The sequence below is a fragment of the Bison bison genome, unplaced genomic scaffold (assembly GCF_000754665.1).
Source record: "Bison bison bison isolate TAMUID 2011002044 unplaced genomic scaffold, Bison_UMD1.0 scf7180017864343, whole genome shotgun sequence".
NCBI lineage: Eukaryota > Metazoa > Chordata > Mammalia > Artiodactyla > Bovidae > Bison > Bison bison.
Genome location: NW_011494915.1, coordinates 1,711,008 through 1,734,912, shown reverse-complemented (window position 1 = coordinate 1,734,912; position 23,905 = coordinate 1,711,008). Strand labels below are relative to the sequence as shown.

General features: G+C 37.8%; 1 protein-coding gene across 1 annotated transcript in view; it reads right to left on the bottom strand.

Annotated features, from left to right (window-relative positions):
- Window positions 1–4,594: 4,594 nt before the first annotated feature.
- The window catches only part of FAM19A1 (family with sequence similarity 19 (chemokine (C-C motif)-like), member A1), a 507,576-nt gene continuing 488,265 nt past the window's right edge, over window positions 4,595–23,905 (bottom strand). The window contains exons 4-5 of the mRNA XM_010854551.1: window positions 11,357–11,481; window positions 4,595–5,716 (exon numbers count right to left, since the gene is read on the bottom strand). Of these exons, the coding sequence (XP_010852853.1) occupies window positions 5,699–5,716; window positions 11,357–11,481 (143 nt within the window). The 3' untranslated portion in view covers window positions 4,595–5,698. The remainder of the gene's footprint in view (window positions 5,717–11,356; window positions 11,482–23,905) is intronic.

Here is a 23,905-nt window from a genome sequence, read left to right as displayed (position 1 = left end):
CAGTGCTTTTTAAGTCTGGAATGTAAAAGGGAGAAGAGGAAATATGACAGTGGTGAGCTGAATGAAAGGGGTGATGGGGTGAGAGGCCTTGAGAACTTCTCCATCTGGCCTTCTAGAGGAGGATCCAGATCACGGGACAAAGAACTTAAGAATTCACACATGTGAGTGTGGGAGGGTGTGTGCAGGATGAAAAAGCAGAGGAAGGAGGCCGTTTCCATTGGGCAGGTAGTACCTAGCATTTTTCCCTTAAACTAAATGTTCAAGCCTCTCAGGTGTTTTAGCAGCTGCTTGTGGGAGATTCTGACCTGACACTGCTTCTTTCTAGCCCCTAAAATTGGCTCCCACAGTGGTTTGGTGACCCCAATGGTGGAATCTATGGAGGTTTAATCCATTTACTCTATTCTGGCACAGGGGCTGACCTCTTTTTGCAACCCTGGCATGCCCCTATTCGAGTATAACTGATATCCATTGCTGTGCACATAGGGTTCCCAGTGGCAAAAGCAGGAGAGGTTGCAGGTTCCATGCAATGGACTGCAGACAAGCTCTAACGCCACTGCATTTTTTTCCACCACCAGAGGAAGTACACAAGAATGCAGATCCTGAGAAGAATGCCATTGTAGGCCAGATTTGCAAACCAATGTCTCATAGACAAAATAGAATCTTCGGTCATATCTTTTAATAAAAGTTCATTAAGTTATAAATATGCACAATTTGGAGATTTCATATAAACCTTGGAATTTCTGGATTTTCTTATAAAACACCCCCAAAACAGAAGAACTGGGCCATATTAGCGCACCAATGCTAAGCGGGAGTAACAGGCTGGGACCAAATGCTGCCTGCCGGAACCTGCCAGCTACATCGCAACCCTAATCATGTGTGCTTTGGCAGTGACATGTGACTTTGGTTAGCTAACAAGTGTTACTTGCCTAGCTCCTGTTGGCATACATATCTTATAGGCCCTGGTTGGGAACTACTTGTGAAATAATTATACTTTTCTTATTTATAAAACAGTAATTGACTCACAGATGTAGAAAACAAACTTATGGTTACCAAGTAGGAAAGGAGGGGTAGGGATAGATAAATTGGGAGATTGGAACTGACGTATTCACACTACTATATACAAAATAGATAAGCCATAAGGATCTACTGTATAACACAGAGAACTCTATTCAACACTCTGTAGTGACCTATATGGGAAAAGAATCTAAAAAAGAGTGGAGATATGAGTGAGTGTGTGTGTGTGTGTGTGTGCACGCGCAGCAGATGATTCTCTTTGCTGTACAGCAGAAACTAACAATATTATTAATAAACTATATTGCAATAATAATTAATTAAAAATGTATTTACAGATCATATTAATAAGCCACTTCTAACCCCTCTGTAAACAATGGCCACATATCCATGTTGTTGAGAACCATTGTCATAAGGAAAGTCTGGCCTCAGGTTTTTCCTCATGGCATGAGTGGAGTCTAATCCAGGGTTAGAGTCTCTCTAAGGAGGTGGGAAGTAGAGCTGGGCTTTAAATATAGTCAGTTGTGTTTGGGGTCCTGGCTTTCATGTTTGGTTATTATTATTTTTTTAAATAATGTAGCTAGCTACCAAAATCAATATATGAAAGCTGAACATTTTCTTTTTGAAAATGAAACAAACTACCTAAGGAAATAAATAAATGAGAGCCACTGTTGACCAAAGATGTCAGCATAATGTAACTTCTACTGTGAGGCTCCTGAGATCTTTTATAAGGAAAAAATATCCTGAACTATCCAACCTAAAATCTTAAAATCTTTATTAGCAGGAGATTTGTGTGTGTTGGTGCAATTAGTAGCTTCTTCTTAAATTTACTTTGAAGTGTGAATATGATTTTATCACTTTTGTATAATGTCCACGGGCACTACAAAATCATATTCTATCACTGCTGCATGAGCTCCGATTCTCTACATTCCATAGAAAGCCTTTTACGTTGCTTTCTTATGTTTATAAACTAGGTGGAAGTGACTTGAGCCCTAGAATTTGCTAGACACTAAATCTTTTATTTGGAAGGCAGATAGATAGTGAAAAGAGACATGATACACTTTGTCAAGCAAAACCAAATAGATTTTGAAATGGGACTGTCAAGCTTAATTAAAACAGAAACTCATTCATGACACGATATTTGACCTTCTAAGGAGGAGTGCATATCCCATGCAGGTGAGGAATGTGTGAATTGTCTCATATAAACAGTTTTTATACCCTTCATAACTTATTTTAGCAGTGACAATGCGAGGTGGCACAATATACTGCACTATAAAATCACTATATTGCTTGGTGAAACTTACATTGGATTTGATCAGAAAAAGATATGAACTGTGTGTTGGTGAAAACATTCTTCATTGTTCTATAATGGGAAAAGAAGTAGTTAAACATCTCAGTGTGCTTGCCAAGTCCATTTATGGTAAATGCAATTACACACACAAAAAAGTCAGCAAATAAGCTTTACCTTCCTTGAAAATCTTTGTCTTATGAACTGAGTCATATTTCCCTTTTACCATGAGAAAGGATTTGGAAGAAACCCTTGGCATTTGCTCTAATTATGTTGTAATATTATTCATCATTCTTGATTCAAAAGCTCAATATCAGTATTAGTCACACCACACTGAGCTCTTTATTAACCAGAAATACGTGATATACTTTTTAAAACCATATACATTCAGATTCAATAGGCAGATGGTAGTTACTGAAAATTCCCCAAACTGCTGCAAGTTAAATTTAAACACAAGTTGATGGTTCACACATTTTGGTAAGGGACTTAGATAAATGGAAACTGAATTTGATGACATTTACAAATATTTTCACTGTTTTCTTGGATGATTGCTTGATTCTGATGTGGTCTTTTCTTTCCCCCTCCCCCCCTTCTCTTTTCTTCCAACTCTTTCCCAGGGAATTTACCGCATTAAATGAACAACAGATGAACTAACAACAGACATGGACCTCTAGACTGGATCTTTCATTGACTTACAGGCTCTAGTTACAGAACGGAAAAAGCTGTGAACCCCACATGCTGAGAATCATGAGTACGGTCCACATGTGTGAGGCCATAGAAAACAAAAAATTTGCTTCTCATTGGATTTTTTATTCAGGACAAACACTCTTCAAAGGATATTCCAGAAAATACTAATCTTATAGAAAAGGCCACATGGTCAGATATTTTGAGCAGTAATAAGGCTTGCTGCTGCTGCTACTGCTGCTAAGTCGCTTCAGTCGTGTCCGACTCTGTGCGACCGCATAGACGGCAGCCCACCAGGCTCCGCCATCTCTGGGATTCTCCAGGCAAGAATACTGGAGTGGGTTGCCATTTCCTTCTCCAATAAGGCTTGCAGAGTTTTTTAATGGAAATAGTCTCATTTTGGTTCATCTTATTTAAGAATGTTAGAAGATTGTATGTAAAAATCCAGACTTCTGGTTCTCTAGAAAAACTGAGGACGTGACAATACAGTATATCTATCCGCACACAAAAATAATTTCTTGCAGCTTCTATTAGTCAGCAAACGAGTGCTCCATTAGTCAAGGACCACTCAACATGTTTGGATTCTGGAAGCCTTTTACTTTACTCCCCCTGTTTTAGTCTTTCTTGAGGACACACAGTATCTTTTGATGTATTAAAGGCTCTGAGAATCCGTTCAACTACTTCTACTTTATTTTGTTGGAAAAAATTTCCCTAATATATTTGATTACAGAAATCTATTGCTCCACATTTTGGGATGTACTGTTCTAGATAAATCTTGGGATTTATGACTTCAGTTTTCACCTCTGAAATTTATAGATGAAATCAATTTGTAATGTATTACATGGTACATGGATATGGATCACAAAATTCAAGCAATTCTGAATTGTTGGTATGAATTTTATGCTACCTCCTAGAAAATATTTGTTAAAGTGTTTAGGAAGCTCAGATTTTGCAATTTTGGATGCTTCTATAGACATTCAAAATGCAGAACAAATCCACCTAGAGTATTTATATATTCAATCAGATTTCAAGGTATATTAGAAAAGATGAAGAAGCCTCTGGATTTTACCCAAAGGTTAACTGAAAAATCCACTCTAAGAGACTCACTGTGCCGCTGATCTAGTAACAGGCCCTAATAACACATATTCTGGAGAAAAGATTTTGGAGGGAAAAAACACACTTGCAATGTGATATGATAAGTAACAGGAATGTACAGTAATATTATGCTCTACCAGAGTGCTAACATAATATCTATTTAAACAAGAATTTAAGTAGATAGTCTTTCTTAAAAGTGTCAGCTAAGTAACTCTAAAAAAAGAAGATGGACACAAATTGATCTTTGGGGGGCTGAGCCCTGTATGTATCATCCAGGTGACCACTATGGAAGCCCAATAATAGGATTTGACATTTCATCTTGCTGGCTGAGAACACTGAACTTCTAGTAATGAATTTCTAGTTTTCAAATATTAGAGTTGGAAATATTGGTTATGATAGCAGCAATGACCTTGTGCAAATAATTCTTGTGGACTATGTGTCGCTACATGAATGTTCTCTGGATTTGGCTAATGCTGATCGAGGAAAAATAAACGGCAAATGAAGAGGACACAGTGATTTAGAAAGAAGTTATTTAGCAATTTAATAGGGCTGTCCAACATTTGGTCACACAGATCATTCTGAAACCTAACTGCTTTAACAGTCTTTCCATCTCATCAGAAGAGATCTCTGAATACTCTTGGAAAAATCAAATCAAATGTAGAAAGAGGTGCCATGATAAGACTCAATGCTACAGCACTATGTTATTAATTATGTCAGACTTTGGATTTAATCAGAGGACATTTCTGCAGTTTAAGATAGCTATACAAAGCCTTAAGACACTGTATTTACAGAACTTAATACAGGGATCCATATTTGACCATCACTCTGCCAGAGTCTTAACAGCATGGTGGAGTGGCTCCCTCAAGAATCCTCATTTTGCTTATCTGTGGAAAAGCTAGTAGTTCTAAAAATATTTTCCTGGAAGAGGTTAGAACGGTTATATCAATTGAATATAAAGTATGGTTGTGTAAGCCAAGCTTGCATGCTAATATTGCACAGGATAGAAAACAATAAATCAGGATGATGAGCTTCCTCGGGCCATCTGGTAGAAACAGAAGGAAGCTCTTGACTCAGTGTTGTTTTGATGCCTCAGATTCCAGGAGTCCACCTGTAGCTGGCCTTCCAGTGTCAGTGCCATGCCCACCTCTCCAAAGGGCACATGTTTTCCTTGCCAATAGCAAAAGAAATGACAAGAAAACAAAACAAAACATCCAAAACTCAAAGAGGTACACCAGCCGTCTCAAACTGTGGTATAGTTCAATTCTTGAAGAGAATATATAATATTTCAAAATATTATGTATATACATGTATTTCAAGTGGTACAAAGTAACTATAGATCCAAATGAGAAGATAGTTGATCGTTCTTCGTAATCCCAAAAAATTTGCATTGAGAAAACCCATTTTTTTTCCTTAACCCACTTTCCATGGTACCGCCAAAACTTCGGGTCTTCTCACTCTAGGATACTCTGTGATACACAGTAAAATCACTGTGCTTATCTGGTAATCAGTCAAAGTGCAAATAAGAAATCCATTTGGCTTCTAATGTATAAGATGTTCTAACTTTTTAAAACGTATTTTCGCAGAGTTGGTTTTCCTTTATTACTATAACAGATGCTTCCGTTAGGTTCTTGGGTGAATCTGAAAGCAAAGAGAGAAAGAAAGAAAATTCAGGAAGAAAAGAAGGAAAAGAAGGCACAAAGAAAGATGATTAGGAGGAAAATTAAGGACACCAGGAATTTTTAGGATGTTGCTTCTTTCAAGTGCACTGAAATAAAAAATGTTCAAGTCTAGAGCAGCAGTTTTCAAATGATGATCAAAGCACATGCACAGGCCATCATATTTAATCAATTCATTACTTTTTGCCACAAGTGAGGACACAGACTCTTGGAGCAATGGTTAAGCAAGACTGCGGTCATAGGCATGCAACCTACGTAACTGTGGGGAGCCCCGTGCCGAAAAGGATTTCACACTTGGTTTAATGACCTACAACTACCATCTTGAAATTCTTAGTAATTTTTAAAAAGGGGTTTTGTGTTTTCATTTTGCACTGAACTCTTTCTGTAAATTATGTAGTTATTCCTATGTCTGTCTGATGAGAATTTCATGAGAAGGAAATTCATTAGCCTCGTCATGTTGGTCACTCGTAAGATGCAGAGGGGTGGCATAAGGTGAAGTCATTGCCAAGGTTGGATCACATTTGTTGAGGAATTTAAGAGACCTTTGCAAGGTGAGAAACTGTTCCACTCAAACAATGATATCGTTTTCAAGGGCAATCAATGGTATACTTCTATAACCACTGATGTCATTCAATCCATTCAAATAATGGTCCCAAAGACTCATATTCCGAAGGATGCATGCATGAAGAATCACCGGTTTAGAGCATGATGCTGGTTCTAATAAAGTTGAAGGTTCTATTTTAGAGTTCTAGGACTTAAAACAGTTTTCTTCATCATCTCTTAATTCTTTATAGCTTTAGAAACTGAGTATTCTGAGTCCAGGAGTGAAGTCCACTTAAAGCTTTCAGGGTTAGGTAGGAATGATAATACATGCTTGCATTCAAAAGTTGGTTGGGTCAGGGGCAGAATGTATAAGAAAACTTCACACATTTATTTTTTTACTCTTTCCATACAAATAACAGATACTTTAAAACTTTGGTTTCTTATAGTCCAGTGGTGTTTATGACATTTGTTTTCACTGTCTTCCTTTCCATCAAAAGGAAGGAGAAAGAGATGTTTCTGAAACTGATCTGGAATTGCCTTTTAAAAAAAAATCTGTAATGACCCTCCCTCTCTCCCCATCCCACCCGACTTTCGGCTCTATTCTTCATGGAAGACCAGGGGCCATGTCATGACCATTATCACATTCCCAAGACTTTAACTTTAGATAATAGAGGTTTAATACTATTTATTAGTTAAAGAAATGAACGAGCACACTTGGATCATTTGTGGCAATTTTGATAGCATATTTTATTCTTTAAGAAGATAGCTTACTCTTCCTTCCTGCGATCTCTGAATACCACTCCCACTCCAGCCTCCCCTCTTTCCCCATCATTTCTCTCTCTCTCTCAGACATTTCTTGCAAAACGAATGGACTAGAGATCAAGACTGTCAAGACTCTCAGAACCTTTCACGCCTGGTGGAATTTTGAGTGAAGAAGCTGGAATATGTCAAAGCTGGTATTTTACTCCTCAGTAATATTAAAAAAAAAAAACATTGGGGTGATTAGAATGGGTGGAGATATGCAAAGCCATTAGGAGGATAAGGCCAGGAGGCTGTGGACAAATGACTCTGGTGAATTGCATTGGGTGAGTCACAGGGCATACCACATCTGAAAAGATGGCTATTGTGGTTAGGTGTGTAATCTGAGGGGTTAGGTTGCAATCTGAGGTCTGTAATTTACTCTTAGGGAATGAGACTTTACAGTGTACACTAACTGTTGATCTCCTCACTAATGTGAAAGACATTAACATACTTGGATGAAGGAAATCCAAAAAACTGCTTGATATTTCCCCAGATATAAAACCAGATTACGTTCTGGTATTTTAATCTACTAATTTTCCTTCCCAAGTGATTTTGGATTTGTCCTCATTTTATTCCCTTCCTCCTCCTGTCCCCAAACAATCATTGTTCACTTTCTACACATAAATTATTACAGCATTGTCAGACAACTTATTTCCTCAAAAGGGGAAGTCTAGCTTTCTGAATTAAGTCATTCTTCCTGAATACACAAGGGAGTAGATTCATTCCTGAAAACATGGATGATAGCCTCTTCACCTTTCACACTTATGCTTCTCCTCCATCAGTTTAAAGAAAAGAGATAAACCAATGGGTAGCCACAACCATAGGAAAAAAATCTCTAGTCAATATTTGGGCAGGTTAGTCTTGCTACAAACTACCTACAAAGCAATGTAATAATAAAAATTGAAGCCATGATCAAGTAGGAACAGGGGTAAAATTTAGCCAAATTACGTTTTTCATATATCAGTTTAAAGAAAAGGGATAAACTAATGGATATCTAAAATCATAGAAAGAAAATCTCTAGTCAATATTTAGGTAGTTTAGTCTAGCTCCAAATTCCTAACAAAGCAATTTGATAAAACAACTGAAGCTATGATCAAGCAGGAACAGTGTTAAAGTTTAGCCAAGAAACTTCACCCAGATGCACCAAGCTTCTTCTCAGAAGGCATCTATTTTACTGTGCCCATGCCATGTTTTTGGAGCACCTCTCAAGTGTGATTACTTTCTCTCCATGGTGTGGCATTCAGGAAGTTTCCTCTTTCCCTATGATTTATTCTGCCAAGTCTCCTGAAAGGAAAGCCTCTGCTTGATTCCACTTACCTTCTCTCCTTCCTTCTGAGTTTTATTGTCACCCAGATCCAATTTCCCCAAGATTTTCCTTCAGACTGTGGCCTGTTACCCTGGCTAGTCTATATTCTGTGGTGTCTGGTGGGTTAAATGAAACACTGAATTTCTACTCTCCACCTTCCTTGAAAAATGAGCATCCTAAAAATTTAAATTAGAGCACACTTTAAACCATCTTTTGTTTATCGACATTTCAAAAAATGCTGAGAATTTTGGCTTAGTATGATTAGTTGGGAAGTAACTCACATAATAGGGAGTTTATATGGAAAAAAAAAGTGTAGGGAGAAAGACTGAAGTCCCAGGAATCTTTCCTGCAAATTTCTTTACACTGAAGCTCCTTTTAAAAAATAAGTTTGCAGGAAATTCACAGTTGCCATTAGCAATCTGAGTATGTTTCTTCAGTTTTCTGCTTTTGTTTTTTTCTTAAAGAACTCTTTGAACCAATCTTACCCATAAAACAAAAAGAGGTGATTTTTTTATTCTTCTTTTCACTTTAATAATGTCTTTTTTACCCTAAAGATTACTTCTTAAAGAACAATGAAAACATATGATTCCTAATTAAAATACATCTGTGACTTAAACTTTTAAAAGTTAAGTTGCTAGAGTCAACATTTGAAGTGTGTAGGCATATTTATACTCTGATGGGGAAAAACACACAAGGCATACTAGAAAAATTCATATAAAACCTATTTTTTAGAGCATATGATCTAAGGACTGGTGTTATCCATTTATATGGGATGGAGTGCCTGTGTATATCATTTGGACTTAACTTGTGGCTTTTGTGTTTAAAAGTGTTTATTTCATCATGAATTTCTTTGTAAAGAAGGGGGAAGAAAATATGTCAATTGCAGTGTTTGGGTTTTCGTAAGGTCTGAAACATTCAGCTTTTTCTATTGCCTTCTTTTTCCTTCTCTAAAGAGAGACTTGAGAATTCTTAGTTGGCTGACGTGCCACACACATGGCTATAGAGGACTCTCTTATTTCCTTGCCTGAAATAGATACACACACCAGAAACAGGTGCATCTTCTGCTTTTAAACTGCCTGTAAGGGTGATTTATTTCTCTTATACTGTTCAACTATTTGGATTGCGTTCAACCCACCTGGTGGCATAGCGAACACAGTGTGTACTTGACTCTATTACCATTATCAGATTCCACACCATACTTTGGTGATTCAGAAGAATGTCTAGGATGTATTACTGCAAGCATGATGGTTTTAAAATATACTCCATGAAAGCCAAATAAAAGAAAGTGACATGGGTCACAAATAAGCAGCACTAATGATTTCTCTGTTTTGTTTTATTTTCTGTCAGCCAAAGAGTCTTCTCATTGGTACTCTTGGAATTTTACATATCTAAATTCTGAAATATTTTGACTTGTGTTATTGTTCTTTAAGGAGTTTTAAGTCTGAAGGTACTATGAGAACAAGGATTACCATCAATATAGGGTGATTGGTTATCACTGGAATAGGGAATGGAGATTTGGCAGAGAGTATGTCAACAACATGTTCAAAACAACGGCTACTGATTTCCAACCATACTGGCTAAAATCCAGAGTAGCTTAAAACTAACTTGCAAGGGTATCTTCAAATTATCTGGTAAAATCATCTTCATGAAAAATGTAACCAAAGGGAAACCAAAAATCCATACTCCAGACCAGCTAATTAAGATGACTTCTGGAGTAAGTAGCACAAACTAGGTTCAGTTTTAAACACTCTCTTCTGTAGATGTTTCATTGGAATGAAATACAATATTCCAGATTGACTTCTTGGCACTTTCAATTTGTAGGTTAACAAGATAGGATGGTTTCGACAAGCCTTCTGGCTGCAAGCCAGGGAGGTAGAGCCATTTACTAGCTAATGTGGTCAGTATAGGCAACTAAACTAGAAAAACAGAGTCTTCACTTATAAAAAGTTTCATAAAGTGTTATGTTTTCTGCATCATAAAAATCCAAGAACCAATTTTATTTTTTGAAAGGAAAATTCTGAGAAGAAAGACCTGGTTAAGACTCATGATTTAGGGGCTGGAATCAGATATGCCCTTTGAAATTCAGATCATTCTTTTGGAAACTTACAAGTTCAACACATTGGAATTTTAACTAGTGGAGCTTGCTTTAAAAACTACCCAATACTTGCAACATATACACAGATAGCAGGGCTGATATTCTCATGGTTCATGTATGTATTACCATACTGACTTAAAATACAAATAGACTTTTGTATAGTGAATAGTTACCGTCTTGCATACCCTAAAGAACCCCCCTCGGTACCCCCATTAGAACTTTCAAACTTTCTTATCAACCAGTAACTACAGAGTCAACAACTGGCCTAGACTGGCCTCTCTAACCTGTTCCAGCCTCATGACACCAGTTCTGATGGGCTGGGTAGCCTGATACACATCATTACATATTTTGAAGCCAATTCCTGCTTCAACCACACAAAGCAAAGAACAATTATTCACATCAGAGAAACCTTTCATTTCCCTAAAAGAGCATCAAAAATTCCTTTAAACAACCTTTAGAAAATGGCAGTACTTAAATGCAGAACTTTTTAGAAAACCATCTGGATGAATTAGGCAAGATCCTTATTTTATTATCTATTCTGAGCACCAAAGATGTCCAATGCATTATCCAAATACCCGCCTCACTGCCCCTCTTCCCTTTGGCGATGGCAGCCTAGCTTTGTTTATGAGTCCATAACAGAAACACTAAACTGCTCAGGATGGAGAAGTCAAGTTCAATCTCTAACTTCTCTTTGATGGATGGACACTGATCTGAACCGTCAAAAATAGTTTCTGCTGGGGAAAAGGCTTCTTTCTCTCTTGTTCGAAGCTTCTCTGGGTGTTCTTTATACAACACAAAGGCAAACAGTACAGTCTGTAACATGCATGAGACATTTCCAAAAAAAGAAAACAACTTACTCTTGTGGTCTTGATTTTATTGCCTGTAGCACACATCCATCCAGAATTATCAGGGAGTGTCTTACACTCTTCTCCTTCTAGACAAGGCTCCATCTCACACCACCATTTCCCGATCACAATGGAGGCTGTGCAAAGACAGGAAACAAGTTTGTTTGCAATTCATCCAATCTGGGCGTGAGACTGTGTCCTTCTATAGATGTTAATGTTCTATGAGATGCATTAGGTCCTTTTGAACCTTTCATGATTGGGTAAGAACACTATTAAGAAGAGTAAGATTTTAACTTAAAACATCTTAAAATGCAAATATAATGATGCTGTCTGGTTTCATCAAGCTACATTTTGTCCAGAATCTCCTTGTATGATGAAAATACGAAGAATGGCGACATTCACTTTTTAGAGAAACTTCTGTGTTAGTTTTGTAGATCAAGGATTTGGTACTTTCTTTTCAGTGTGAGGGACAAAAGGACTAAATGTTCTTTAGAATGACTGACTGAGCTGTTCTTTTTCAGAAAGGCCAGTTTATTCACCCCCAGCATTAGGGTTTATCTCCCAGCCTAGGGTCTTTGAGAATTTCAAAGGCCTACTGAAAAAAGAAAAAAAAAATTGATGGAAAGTACAAAAGAAAGCCTGAGAAATTAAAACCAACAGTGATAATAAAGGAAACTATTTGTTTACAGTCAAAAGTATATTCGATGTGAGCTTTCACTGTGTTTCCTTTCAATGTGTTTGAGGAGATATGAGTGGAAATTTAAAACCTGAGCCTCTGATAAAACAGCTCTACTTTTTAGGGTGACACCAAGGATGACCACATTAGGAAGCTGGCGACGAATTTAGTGGCTGGATTTATAGCACACTTTTTTGGATAATGAGATTTTATAAAACTAAAGACTGGATTCACTCAGTACAAATTAAGCAGCCCCAGAGCTTTAATATCTTGAGTGAAAATGATTTCTGCATAAGCATTGGTTGTTTCTGAGGATCCTCAGGGCATTGGCTTTTTTATTTTTATTTTTTTATCAAATTCACCTGGCTTTTTCATGAAAAATCCTTAACATATCTGTGAGTGTTTCTTTTGTGATACTTTCCAAATGGCTGTCTTTACACTGAACTGGAACTCTAGGTCTTTATAAAAAAAAAAAAAATAGAGTCACTTTTCAATCCCTCACATTCCCACGTTGTCTCTACCATGATGTTTTGTCTCAAAACAACAAAGAACCCACAGGACATCTCTTGATATCACAGGGCATTAATGTTAAAATGAAATGGAGTTCATGGTATAGGGAAGCAGGAGCATATTAAAATTCTCTATCCATCCAGCGTATATGAGAGGGATCAGACTGCTACCTCAGAAGCAGAATGGCTTAAACATCCAGACATTTATCTGCATTTAAGTTTCCCTCTTCCACATTTTTCTTATTTCACACTTCCTCTCCTTTAGAATTCAGTCTTCCTCAAACTTCCCTTTGAAAAACAATTATTCTGCAGGATTATATATGCAAAATCATATCTTCTCTATTTTATGGTCAATTTAAAGATTTTTTTTCCCAAGGGTAACTTTGCCTACATTTGATATACACCTTACATGTAGACGGACTTCCCTGGTGGCTCAGATAGTAAAGTGTCTGTCTACAATGCAGGAGACCCGGGTTCAATCCCTGGGTTGGGAAGATCCCCTGGAGAAGGAAATGGCAATCCACTCTAGTACTATTGCCTAGAAAATCCCATGGACAGAGGAGCCTGGTATGCTACAGTCCATGGGGTTGCAAAGAGTCAGACACAACTGAGCAACTTCACTTTACATGTAGACTAGACCAAATCACAGAAAACACAACTCTATTGGATAGAGCAAGCAGAGGAAGTAAAATCTTGCGTATTGTTCTATCCATATGCAAAACAATGTGATATTTTTGAAAAACTTGGACTAAAAACAGGAAACACAAATCCTCTACAGCAAGAGTCTCCAGCCTCTGGACTATGGACCTGCTTCACCTTCAGATAAGCAGTGGCGTTACATTGGAAATAAAGTTCACAAAGGGCTTCCCAGGTGGCTCAGATGGTAAAGTACCTGTCTGCAATGCAGGAGAATCAGGTTCAATCCCTTGGTTGGGAACATCCCCTGGAGAAGGGAATGGCAACCCACTCCAATATTCTTACCCAGAGAATTCCATGGACAGAGGAGCCTGGCGGGCTACAGTCCATAGGGTGGCAAAGAGTCAGACACGACTGAGCGACTAACACAAAGGGCACAGCAAATGTAATGCTCTTGAATCATCCTGAGAGATTCCCCCACACCCAGTCTGTGGAAAAACTGTCTTCCACTAAATCAGTCCCAGGTACCAAAATGGTGGGGATCACTATTCTAGAGTGTCCAAAACGACTATGAACACTTTGAATAATTTTCTTTTTAATAGTAGGATTCAGCATCAGGATATGGAGTAGAAGAAGAATCTTGTTATGAATTAAGAGGCCTTATTTGTATGAACAAATAGGTTGACAATACTAAATAGAGAAGCATATATTTTGGAAGCAAGAAAAGCATATGTAGTGTTAAGGGGAATAAAACCACATGGCAAAGCTTTCAGGAACGTAAGATACAAGTCAGTGTTTGGCAGTGCTTCTTGAGAGCTTCCAGGTTGAGGCTCCTTTCTGGCTAGAGTTCGGTCACACACAAGCCAATGACACTTGCCACGCTTGTCCCCTTAAAGCCCACCTAATATTTCAGTATTGTGCCCTGCATCTCAACCATCAAGAACAGAGACCCTATGATCTTTGCTCGGAGGGGAAACTGCCTTTCCCAAAGGTCTTAGATTTAGCATTTGTCCCCCTCCATTCACAGAGGCTCACAGATAATGAACAACTGCTGGTAAGGTCAGCCGTTAGTATCTTTGCCTCTTTCTGAAGGACCCCATTCTGTCTTCTTCAGACTGCTCTTTGCCCTCTCACAGCTGACCTACTTTGTTGCAAGCTAACAAAGCAGCTTCTCCCCTTTCTCTCAAGCATTAATATCTCCCGAATGAACACGTAGGCTGTAGGAAAAGGAATGCACCTCAAATCCTGAGTATCACTTTTAATTCAAGTTTATAAAGACCCACCAGCATGGAGGGAAAGAGAAAAAGCTTTTTTAAGAATAAAAATGTCCCAGATCTGCCGATGGTCTTGAAAAATTCGTATTACAGTCGCTTCTTCTACATGGAGTTTGATGACTTGGTATTCCCTCCGGCTTTTTACAATCTAGGTCATTTTTCCAGGATCGCTTTTCTTAAGATGCTATTAGACCTGTGTTGTTTCTGCTTTGTGCATTACACAGTCATTTTAATACCTATTATTTTATGGCCTAGGTCAAAATATAGTTTCTCGTCCCCCCACCTTTTTTTCTGAACTCACATTTCCTGAAATATCTTTTAAAAAATTCACAAAGAAAGGATTTAAAAATTGCCTTCTCTTCTCCCAATTTGGAAGCTACTGAAAACCTTCTGAATATTGGACAAGGAATGAACAATTGGATTTAATAAAATGAGCTAATATTAATGCTAGATAGTTGTTTTTAATAATTTTTATTACAGAGATGAGTATAATAATAAAACTGTAAATATAAATAATTCTAAGATACCTTGCATTATAATGGTCAGTTCAATAATACAAGTGATAACTGACATTTCTGAATACTTCTTGTGTGTCTCTCTGTTAGATACTTTTAAATGTATTATTTCAGTCTTCAAAGCAATCTTATGAAGTAGATATCATGAGACTGTTTGTTTTTTTAGATTAAAAAAAATAAAGCCCAGAAAGGTTAAGTAACTTTCCCGAGTTTACACAGGTAGAGAAGTTCAGAAATTTACACAAGAATTCAGGCCTGCTTGACCACAAAAACCCATGATTTGCACCATGATAGTGCTAGCTTATTTTACTTGTGAGTTTAAAAATCATAGTTCTCTAAGAAAAGCATGTATTGACTTATGAATGGATGAATGAATTCTTTCTGCTCTATTATTATTGAAAATAAATTCTGTATCAACCTGAACACTTGCAGAAAACAAAAACATTCAGTTTTTTTTGCAAAATTAACTTAAAAAATAATTTGGGAAGGAACAGTTGATCACACTTGTTTTTCCCTAGTCTCAGCTACATGTTGCTTCATTTGTCATAGCATTTTAAGAGAAATTCCCACTAGTGAACACTTTGTGAATCCATAAGAAACATATGAGGTAGATGCCTAACTGCTCTAAGAACTTTTCTCTCTTAGAACTGAATTAAATATCAGCTGCAAAACCCAACTCTCTCTTATCTGTGGTGATTATGAAAAAGAACCTTAAAAGTCCCTTTTAACCCTGGGATTCTGAGATTCTATGAAAGTGCCATGTTCAGGAAAATATCTGATCTTCAACTTTTTCAAGAATGTTCATCTTTCCTTGAGAGATTCTTAAAATCACTAAGGCCACTTTAATCATGAGTCTTGATTTTGCCGTTATACCATGTCCTATTGCTATCAAGCAGAAGAGAGACTATAAAAGGAGAGTGAATCCATCTTTTGGTGATCAATTGTAAATGGAGCAGAAATCCCGTTTTTTTATTTTTTGGGTTGTCGTTCACTGTGAGGAACTTCCCCATGAAAATAGAATGGGATATAATAATCAATGGGTTTAATATATATTTTAAAAAATACTGTCTAAGAATTGTCCTTTTTAAAAATCATTTCAGTAGATATGTTTGAGTTGTGGTTCAGCAAATATTCATTGGGTACTTTGCCTAGTCAAAGCTCCCTGATTTGCTGAGAGTAATAAAATAATGAACATGACATTGTCCCTACCCTAAGAGCCCACAGCTTAGCTCAGGGTTTTTCAATATGAACACTATTAGCATTTTAGCATGAATTATGGTAAAGAGAAATAAATGAACAAAGTGTTCCTCCAGTAGTAAATATTATAATGTACTAGAACAGCAGCCTCACGATTGGGAGTAGTAGGAAAATAGAAACTCTTAGTAAGGTTGTAGAAGTTTCTTAAAGCAAGGAGCCTGAGCTTAAAAAAAATTGTTTTGTCATTAACTTATTTTTTAAGGAAAGGTAAATCATTGAATATTCTTGATTTTCCAAGCAAAGGGAGGACCTATTTATAGGGGTGGCTGGGGGAAGATGAATTTGGCAGTGATATGCAAGATGCAGGAAGGAAGAAGCAAGCACCTGAAATGCCAGGTAAGCACCGCTGCATTCAGACAGAGAAGCGACAGGTCTTGATTTTTGGATGCCTGCTCTAGAATCGTGAAGTATGGTAGAGCGGAAAGTGATGTTAGGAACAAGTGGGGGAAACACAGTTGCCAGTATCTCAACCGTGTTAATTGTAATCCTAACCACACTGGACACTAATTATTAACTTATTAGCTCATGTGCCAGGGGCTTCCCTGGTGGCACAAGGGTAAAGAATTCGCCTGCCAAACAGGAGACCTGGGTTTGATTCCTGGATTCGGAAGGTCGCTTGGGGAAAGAAATGGCAACCCATTCCAGTTTTCTTGCCTGGGAAATCCCATAGACAGAGGAGCCTGGCAGGCTACAGTCCATGGGGTCGCAAAGAGTAGGGCGTGACTTAGTAACTCAACAGTGACAGCAAACAGTTCATATGCATGCATACTCCCTCTACTCACTAAGTAGTGAATTCCTTGAGGGCACAGATCATATTACATTCATCTTTGAATGGCATACAGTAGCTTAAGACAGGTTCATTCACTCATAAGTGAATGAATAAAACAATGAAACAATAAAGAGAAAGAAAAAATAGTGACTATTTCAAAGGATTGTGAGGTTCACATGAGAAATTCATCCCAAGCACTTAGTATTGTCTAGCATTCAGCAAATGTTTAATAAATATTAGCTATCATTATCATCAGCATCATTTTAGTACTCAAAAGAATAAAATCATTCCCAAAGAGAAAAGGCAGTTCTTCACAAAGTTAGCAACTACACCATTGTTCTTCAATATTATGCTAAACTCTCAGCTTGCTTCTATGAGAGTTTGAGCATAAATTAAATGATTGAACATATGATTGCATTCATGTTCCCAGAAGTAGGTTATAAGTACATCAATCATGACAAATTTCCAGGCTCATTTTTGTGCAACCTGTCACACAATTTAAAGCAATGGCTGGGACTCCATTAGAAGAATGGGACAGCTCTCCAGCCTCCATTTTTGCACAGGTTGTTGGAACAGCTGTTACGAGGCTCTTCTTCAAAAGACCTGCAGTGACTCCCTGTTTGTGATTGTCTTTATCAAAGGAAACAGAAAATTAAAGGCACTGAATACCATTGTCTGTTGATATTCTGAGCTCCCTCTTTCCTGTAAGCTCACATTTAAGAACTGGATCCAGTTTGGAGGGATTGGGGAATGGTTAAGACTCTAAACTCTTGGGTATGTGATAGAGAGACTCAGGTTTGAACCTTAACTCCATCACTTATTGGTAGAATGGCTTCTGAAAGTTCTTTGGTTCAAGTCTCAGGTTCCTGAGTTATAAACGGAGTTAATAAAAATCACCACTGTAATTGTGAATTTTAGATGAAATAAGATACTTAGCATAATACCTAATAAGCTTAAAGCTCAACACAGGGAAAATTATTACTATTATTTATCCATGTGTTCTAGCCAGCTATGTATGCATTCATGCAATTGTCTTTACAGAGAATGAGTGCCTTTTTTAATGGAAGTTTATCCCAGTTTTGTGAGACATATATTTTCTTTTTTACTGTACTGATTAGACTGTACTACTTTATAGGACCTATAATATATTTCAGAGACATATACAGAATTAATAGCTGATGATAGAATTGATAAGCATTACTTCTCTTCTACTAATTCTATTCTAGTGCTTTTCAAACTGAGGCAGTTTTATCCTGGTGAGGGTAGAGGTGAGGATGTGGATTATGAAATGGGCCATACTTAAAGCCACAAGATAAATGTGGTACAGTCTCCTTGAGTAATAGTTTTCCTTGAACGTATTTGAAGAAAAAAGTTATCTTTTATTCATTTGAAAACTATTCATTAAGTATTGTGCTGGACATAAAAGAGACATGGTTTCTACCCCAAAGTGGCACACAATCTCTTGTGGGAGATATACACTGTATGTAATGATGGGGTAACATGTGTTTACAAACTGTGATATGTAGAAAAATACTATGTGCTTTAAGGGAAACTAAACTGATCTGATTTAGAGTGTCAGCATGATGGCAGGAAAGAAGTCCTCACTGAGGAGGTAATCTAACCACCAAGTAATCACCAAAGTATCTTCATTCGGAAGCAAATAAATACATTTCTTATGAGGTAAAAGGTTAACTTTACCTGAATTATAAGATAAAACACAAAAAAGTATTGTACTTGTCATGGGCTGTCTTATCAGGATGCAGGGTATCATCTCCACTGCTTTAGGGGGGAAAAAAAAAGGCTGTCTGCTTGGTAAGAGAATTCTCAGACCCTTTGCCAGTTTAAGGGAGCACTCCTAATTCCTGCCAGCAGTAATATCCTTCTTTGTGGTCTGGACACCAGGACTGGAGTCTCTGGTTTATTTTGTGCTTTTAATACATGACAACTCTATTCACACATCCACTTATAATTCAAACACTGGATGCTAGTCTTGCTTTCCTTAAACTGATGCTTTTATTTTTGAGTTTAATTCATATATATATATTGAATTTATGTAAGTACATAATTTAAAATATATGGTTAAGAAAGAACACAAAGTATCAGTTATTAGACAAAAAATCCTGTACATTTCTCATATTCTCAAATGTTAAATTTGTCAAATGTTAAATGTTAAAGACTAACTCTGAAGTTTACAGTAAATAGGAAGTGAAATTTTGTTGTTCTTATTTTTTCCAACCGTAGAAAACTTTACATTTTCCCCTCCTTAATTTTAAAAGTAATAAATATTCTTTTCTAGAATTCAAAGCATACAGATAATTAGAAAAAGGAACATAAACCTAATTGCATTAGGCAGAGATAAATTGCTCCATTTGGGTATGTTTTTCCTAGAATTTCCCTCTGAGTATTCATGACATAGCATCCAAAATGATCTTTAAAAATGCAAATAATTTCCTATCATTCATCTCTTTAATCCAACAGTCCCCATTACAGAGAATAAATCCTAAACTCCTTACAATGGCTTTCAAAGATCCACATCACTTGGCCCCTCCTATCTCCCAACCCACATTTTCCACCATCCCTATCTCCACCCATCTCCCCCCATTTTGTTACCATCTCTCTCCCCCTCTAGCTCTTCTGCACACCTGTAAAGCTCTCTCTTTTTTATTTGGCTACCCACCTGTCTGGGCTATGTTTTCCCAGAATTGACATCCTTGTTGCTGCTGTTGCTAAGTCGCTTTATTTGTGTCCGACTCTGTGAGACCCCATAGATGGCAGCCCACCAGGCTCCTCTGTCCCTGGGATTCTCCAGGCAAGAATACTGGAGTGGGTTGCCATTTCCTTCTCCAATGCATGCATGCATGCTAAGTCGCTTCAGTCATGTCTGACTGTGTGCGACCCCATGGACAGCAGCCCACCAGGCTCCTCTGTCCACGGAATTCTCCAGACAAGAATACTGGAGTGGGTTGCCATTCCTTCTCCAGAATTGACATTACTGCTGCTGCTGTAAGTCGCTTCAGCTGAGTCTGACTCTGTGCGACCATATAAACGGCAGCTCACCAGGCTCCCCCGTCCCTGGGATTCTCCAGGCAAGAACACTGGAGTAGGTTGCCATTTCCTTCTCCAATGCATGAAAGTGAAAGGTGAAAGTGAAGTCACTAAGTTGTGTCTGACTCTTAGCAACCCCATGGACTGCAGCCTAGCAGGTTCCTCCGTCCATGGGAGTTTCCAGGCAAGAGTACTGGAGTGGGTTGCCATTTTCTTCTCCAAGAATTGACATTACCCGGCCTAATTCCAATTCTTTGTTCTCTAAGTGGCCTTTTTTTGATAACTTATCTAAACTAATTCATACTCGCCACTTCCCCTCATATTCTGCTTTGCTTTTCTTCATAGCACATACTACTACCCGAATTTATAGAATATGTTATTGACCTAATACTTGTCTTTTCCTCCCACCTGATGGTAAGCTCCATGAAGGTTTGGACTTTGTATATCCAAATGGCTAGAACAGTGCTAGCACATAGTAGGTGGTCAATATATATATTTAAATTGCTTGAATAAATGTATTTACCAACACATACCATATCATACCACATGTACTGTCTGTACCCTTCTTTAAAACCTAAACACTAAATCACAAACATTCCCCATGCCCATTATTAAGTAAGAGGCATCATTATCTTACTGCCTGCATAATATCCCATAGGAGGGCTGCATAACTGATTTAACCTATCCCCTATTATTGGAAAGTCGTCTTTTTTTTGGGGGGGGGGAGTTGGTTGCTATTAGAAAGGATGCTTATATGAATGACCTTGCACATACATCTTTGCAACGTATTTATTTCTCTAGCATGAAATCCAAGGAGCAGAATTTCTGAGTCAAAAGGTTAAAAAAAAAATGTTTGGTGCTTTGGCTTCCCTGGTGGCTAAGATGGTAAAGAGTCTGCCTGAAGTGCAGGAGACTCGAGTTTGATCCCTAGGTCAGGAAGATCCCCTGGAGAGGAAGTGGCAACTCATTTCCAGTATTCTTGACTGGAAAATCTGATGGACAGAGGAGCCTGGCAGGCTACAGTCCATGGGGTCTCAAAGAGGTGGACATGACCAAGTGATTTCACTTTGGTGCTTGTGATATTTATATCATCAATGAGTCCTTCAGAAACTTGATACTAACTGGTATTTCCCACCGAAAGTACCCATTTCTCTGCACAGCTACACCAATACTTGTTTGCATTGCTAATGATTTCAGTGAATTGTGGATTTTGTTTGTCTTTTGAGGGGTAACAAGTTACAGGAACATGTTGCTTACCTAGCGAGCCTAGTTAACTGCCAACTTTCATAGCCCAACTTGACTATCAAAAGAGTGACCTAATACAATAATAAGGTCTCAATTTATTTGTGAATAATTCCTCCTTGAAGAAATCTGACTGAGAGCGCTGTCACAGAATAAAGAGAGAATGGCATAGTGAAGGCACTAAGCCCCAAACAAAACCAAAACCACTACATTGGAGTCCTTAGTGTGCTCTGATATCTCCTGGAGGTCTCCAGTGGATAGTATGTGGCTACTGCACATGGATCGCTCAGGCTTAGCCAACCTGGTGTGGAAAATCTTGCTATTTCTGAAAGAACAAGCACTTATGCTGTCCTTCTGAAATTCTGTGTCCCTATGGATTGTAAATTCAATCCGTTTACATTCATGGCAATAAATGGGGAAAGGGGTTAACACTGATGTGGGTATAAAGAGGAACTCCACAATGGTTCTGCATTTTAAATCAAAGGGGAAATCAGATTTTTAAATGATATTTACAAGCAACTTTCAAGACACTTATACATCTGTATACTTTTGGATGCTAGCTCTCTGTTCTTACAATGTAGGAAACTGCTCCTTGGAGGGATATTTTTATTTCTCAATTTGAAAAGGTAACTTTAAAGGTTATTATTAGATTATATAATATAGTTTATTTTCTAGACTGGCTACAGATTTAATAGAATCAAATAATATTAGTTAAGTACCATTTTTTCCTTTTCATAGGTAAGGTAATCACTTTTACAGTTATTGACATACAAAACTATCACTTTGGTTGGTTCCAGGTTATAAGCGATCTCAAATATTAAATTACTCTCAGAAAATTCTTGGCATCAAGATCCTTTGCAAAACCAGTGCCTGCTATCTGAGCTGTAATGGGAAAGTTGCACACTGATCGTAAGGTCTTTCATTTTAATTTTGCTCCCACTAGAGAAGATTGATATAAATAAAATTTAAACAGAAAACATATATCAGATGCCAGCAGTAGAAAAGACTTTGTCAGCCTAATGAAAAGGTATCAATTTTCTCGATTTTATTCAATAAACTGTGAGTCATTTTCTAAATGGATTAGATTAAAGGCAAGTTCAAACTCCCAGTGAGATGTTCTTGGCACTGAGGGAGACTTCAAACAAGGGAGAGAGAACAGGACACCCGGAACCTCTTAGGCCTCTTCAGATCTTTGCAAATTGACAGTAAGCTGGAGAGAAGTGTCTCAAACATGACTTTACCTATTGCCTTAGAAGCCCAATCCTGGGGAATTGAATGGGAAACATTGTTTCTCTTATTTCATTAGGATGTTATGTGTGGTTGGTCAAAGTACAACTGAGAGCATGGAAATATGGGGAGGACTGAAGCTGAGCCCCGAAGAATTGATGCTTTTGAACTGTGGTGTTGGAGAAGACTCTTGAGAGTCCCATGGACTGCAAGGAGATCCAACCAGTCCATCCTAAAGGAGATAGGTCCTGGGTGTTCATTGGAAGGACTGATGTTGAAGCTGAAGCTCCAATACTTTGGCCACCTGATGCGAAGAGCTGACTCATTGGAAAAGACCCTGATGCCAGGAAAGGTCAAGGGCAGGAGGAGAAGGGGACGACAGAGGATGAGATGGCTGGATGGCATCACCAACTCGATGGACATGAGTTTGAGTGAAGTCCAGGAGTTGGTGATGGACAGGAGGCCTGGCGTGCTGTGACTCATGGGGTAGCAAAGAGCTGGACACGACTGAGCAGCTGAGCTGAGCTGAGCTGAAGCTTGGATGAAGAGCCTATGGCAGTCAGTGCTTTATACGCCTGTCTCATAAATGTTTGATAAAATAAGACAAAAACACACTGTGATGCTACCATGCTCACACAGTCTCTGGGGAAGACTTTGATGCCTTCTGATTTATTACAATTAATTTAATTTCAGAAAACATAACCCAACTTTCATGTGAGGATGAGATGTGTAAACCCTGATCACAGAGTGCTCTTGAATCTAATTTTATTTGTGTGTATGTTTGAAATGGCAAAATATTTTGATAACTGGTTATTTTTATAATTCAGCAAGAATTGTGCAGTATCTTTTTGGCATATGTCTTCACTCACCAATCCCTTGAGAAATGCAAAATAACAATTGGTGCTTTGTTTATGTTTTCTTATACAATGCCCTACAACTAGAATGGTCAATTTAGTGGAATTGTTGTGATAGTTTGGAAAAGTTCAGCTTCATTTATCAGAAAATAGCTATAGACTATATGTTCTATGCTTATCATCATTCAATATAGGCAGTCTGAGTGACATAAAAGTGATGTCAAAGCTTTACGATGAGTAAAGGTAGACGAGAAATGAAAAATGATATAAGGTCCTTATTTTTAAATACCTAATGCCTAAAATATCAAACAAATTTATTTAAACAACCAGAATTAGCCTTTAGAAATTACCACATATATGGGTAAATTCACAACATTGACAGTTTGCAGCTTTTCATGTTCATGATGATAGTAAAAGGAAGGCTAGAAAATCAAAGAAAGCCAGCAATATAAATGTTGCAATGTTTTTGATGCAACCAGCTGCAAAAAGTTCAGAATGATAGTTCTACTGCCTCAAGCCACACATCCTTACTCTTCATGCTAAATTGAAAACCTCTG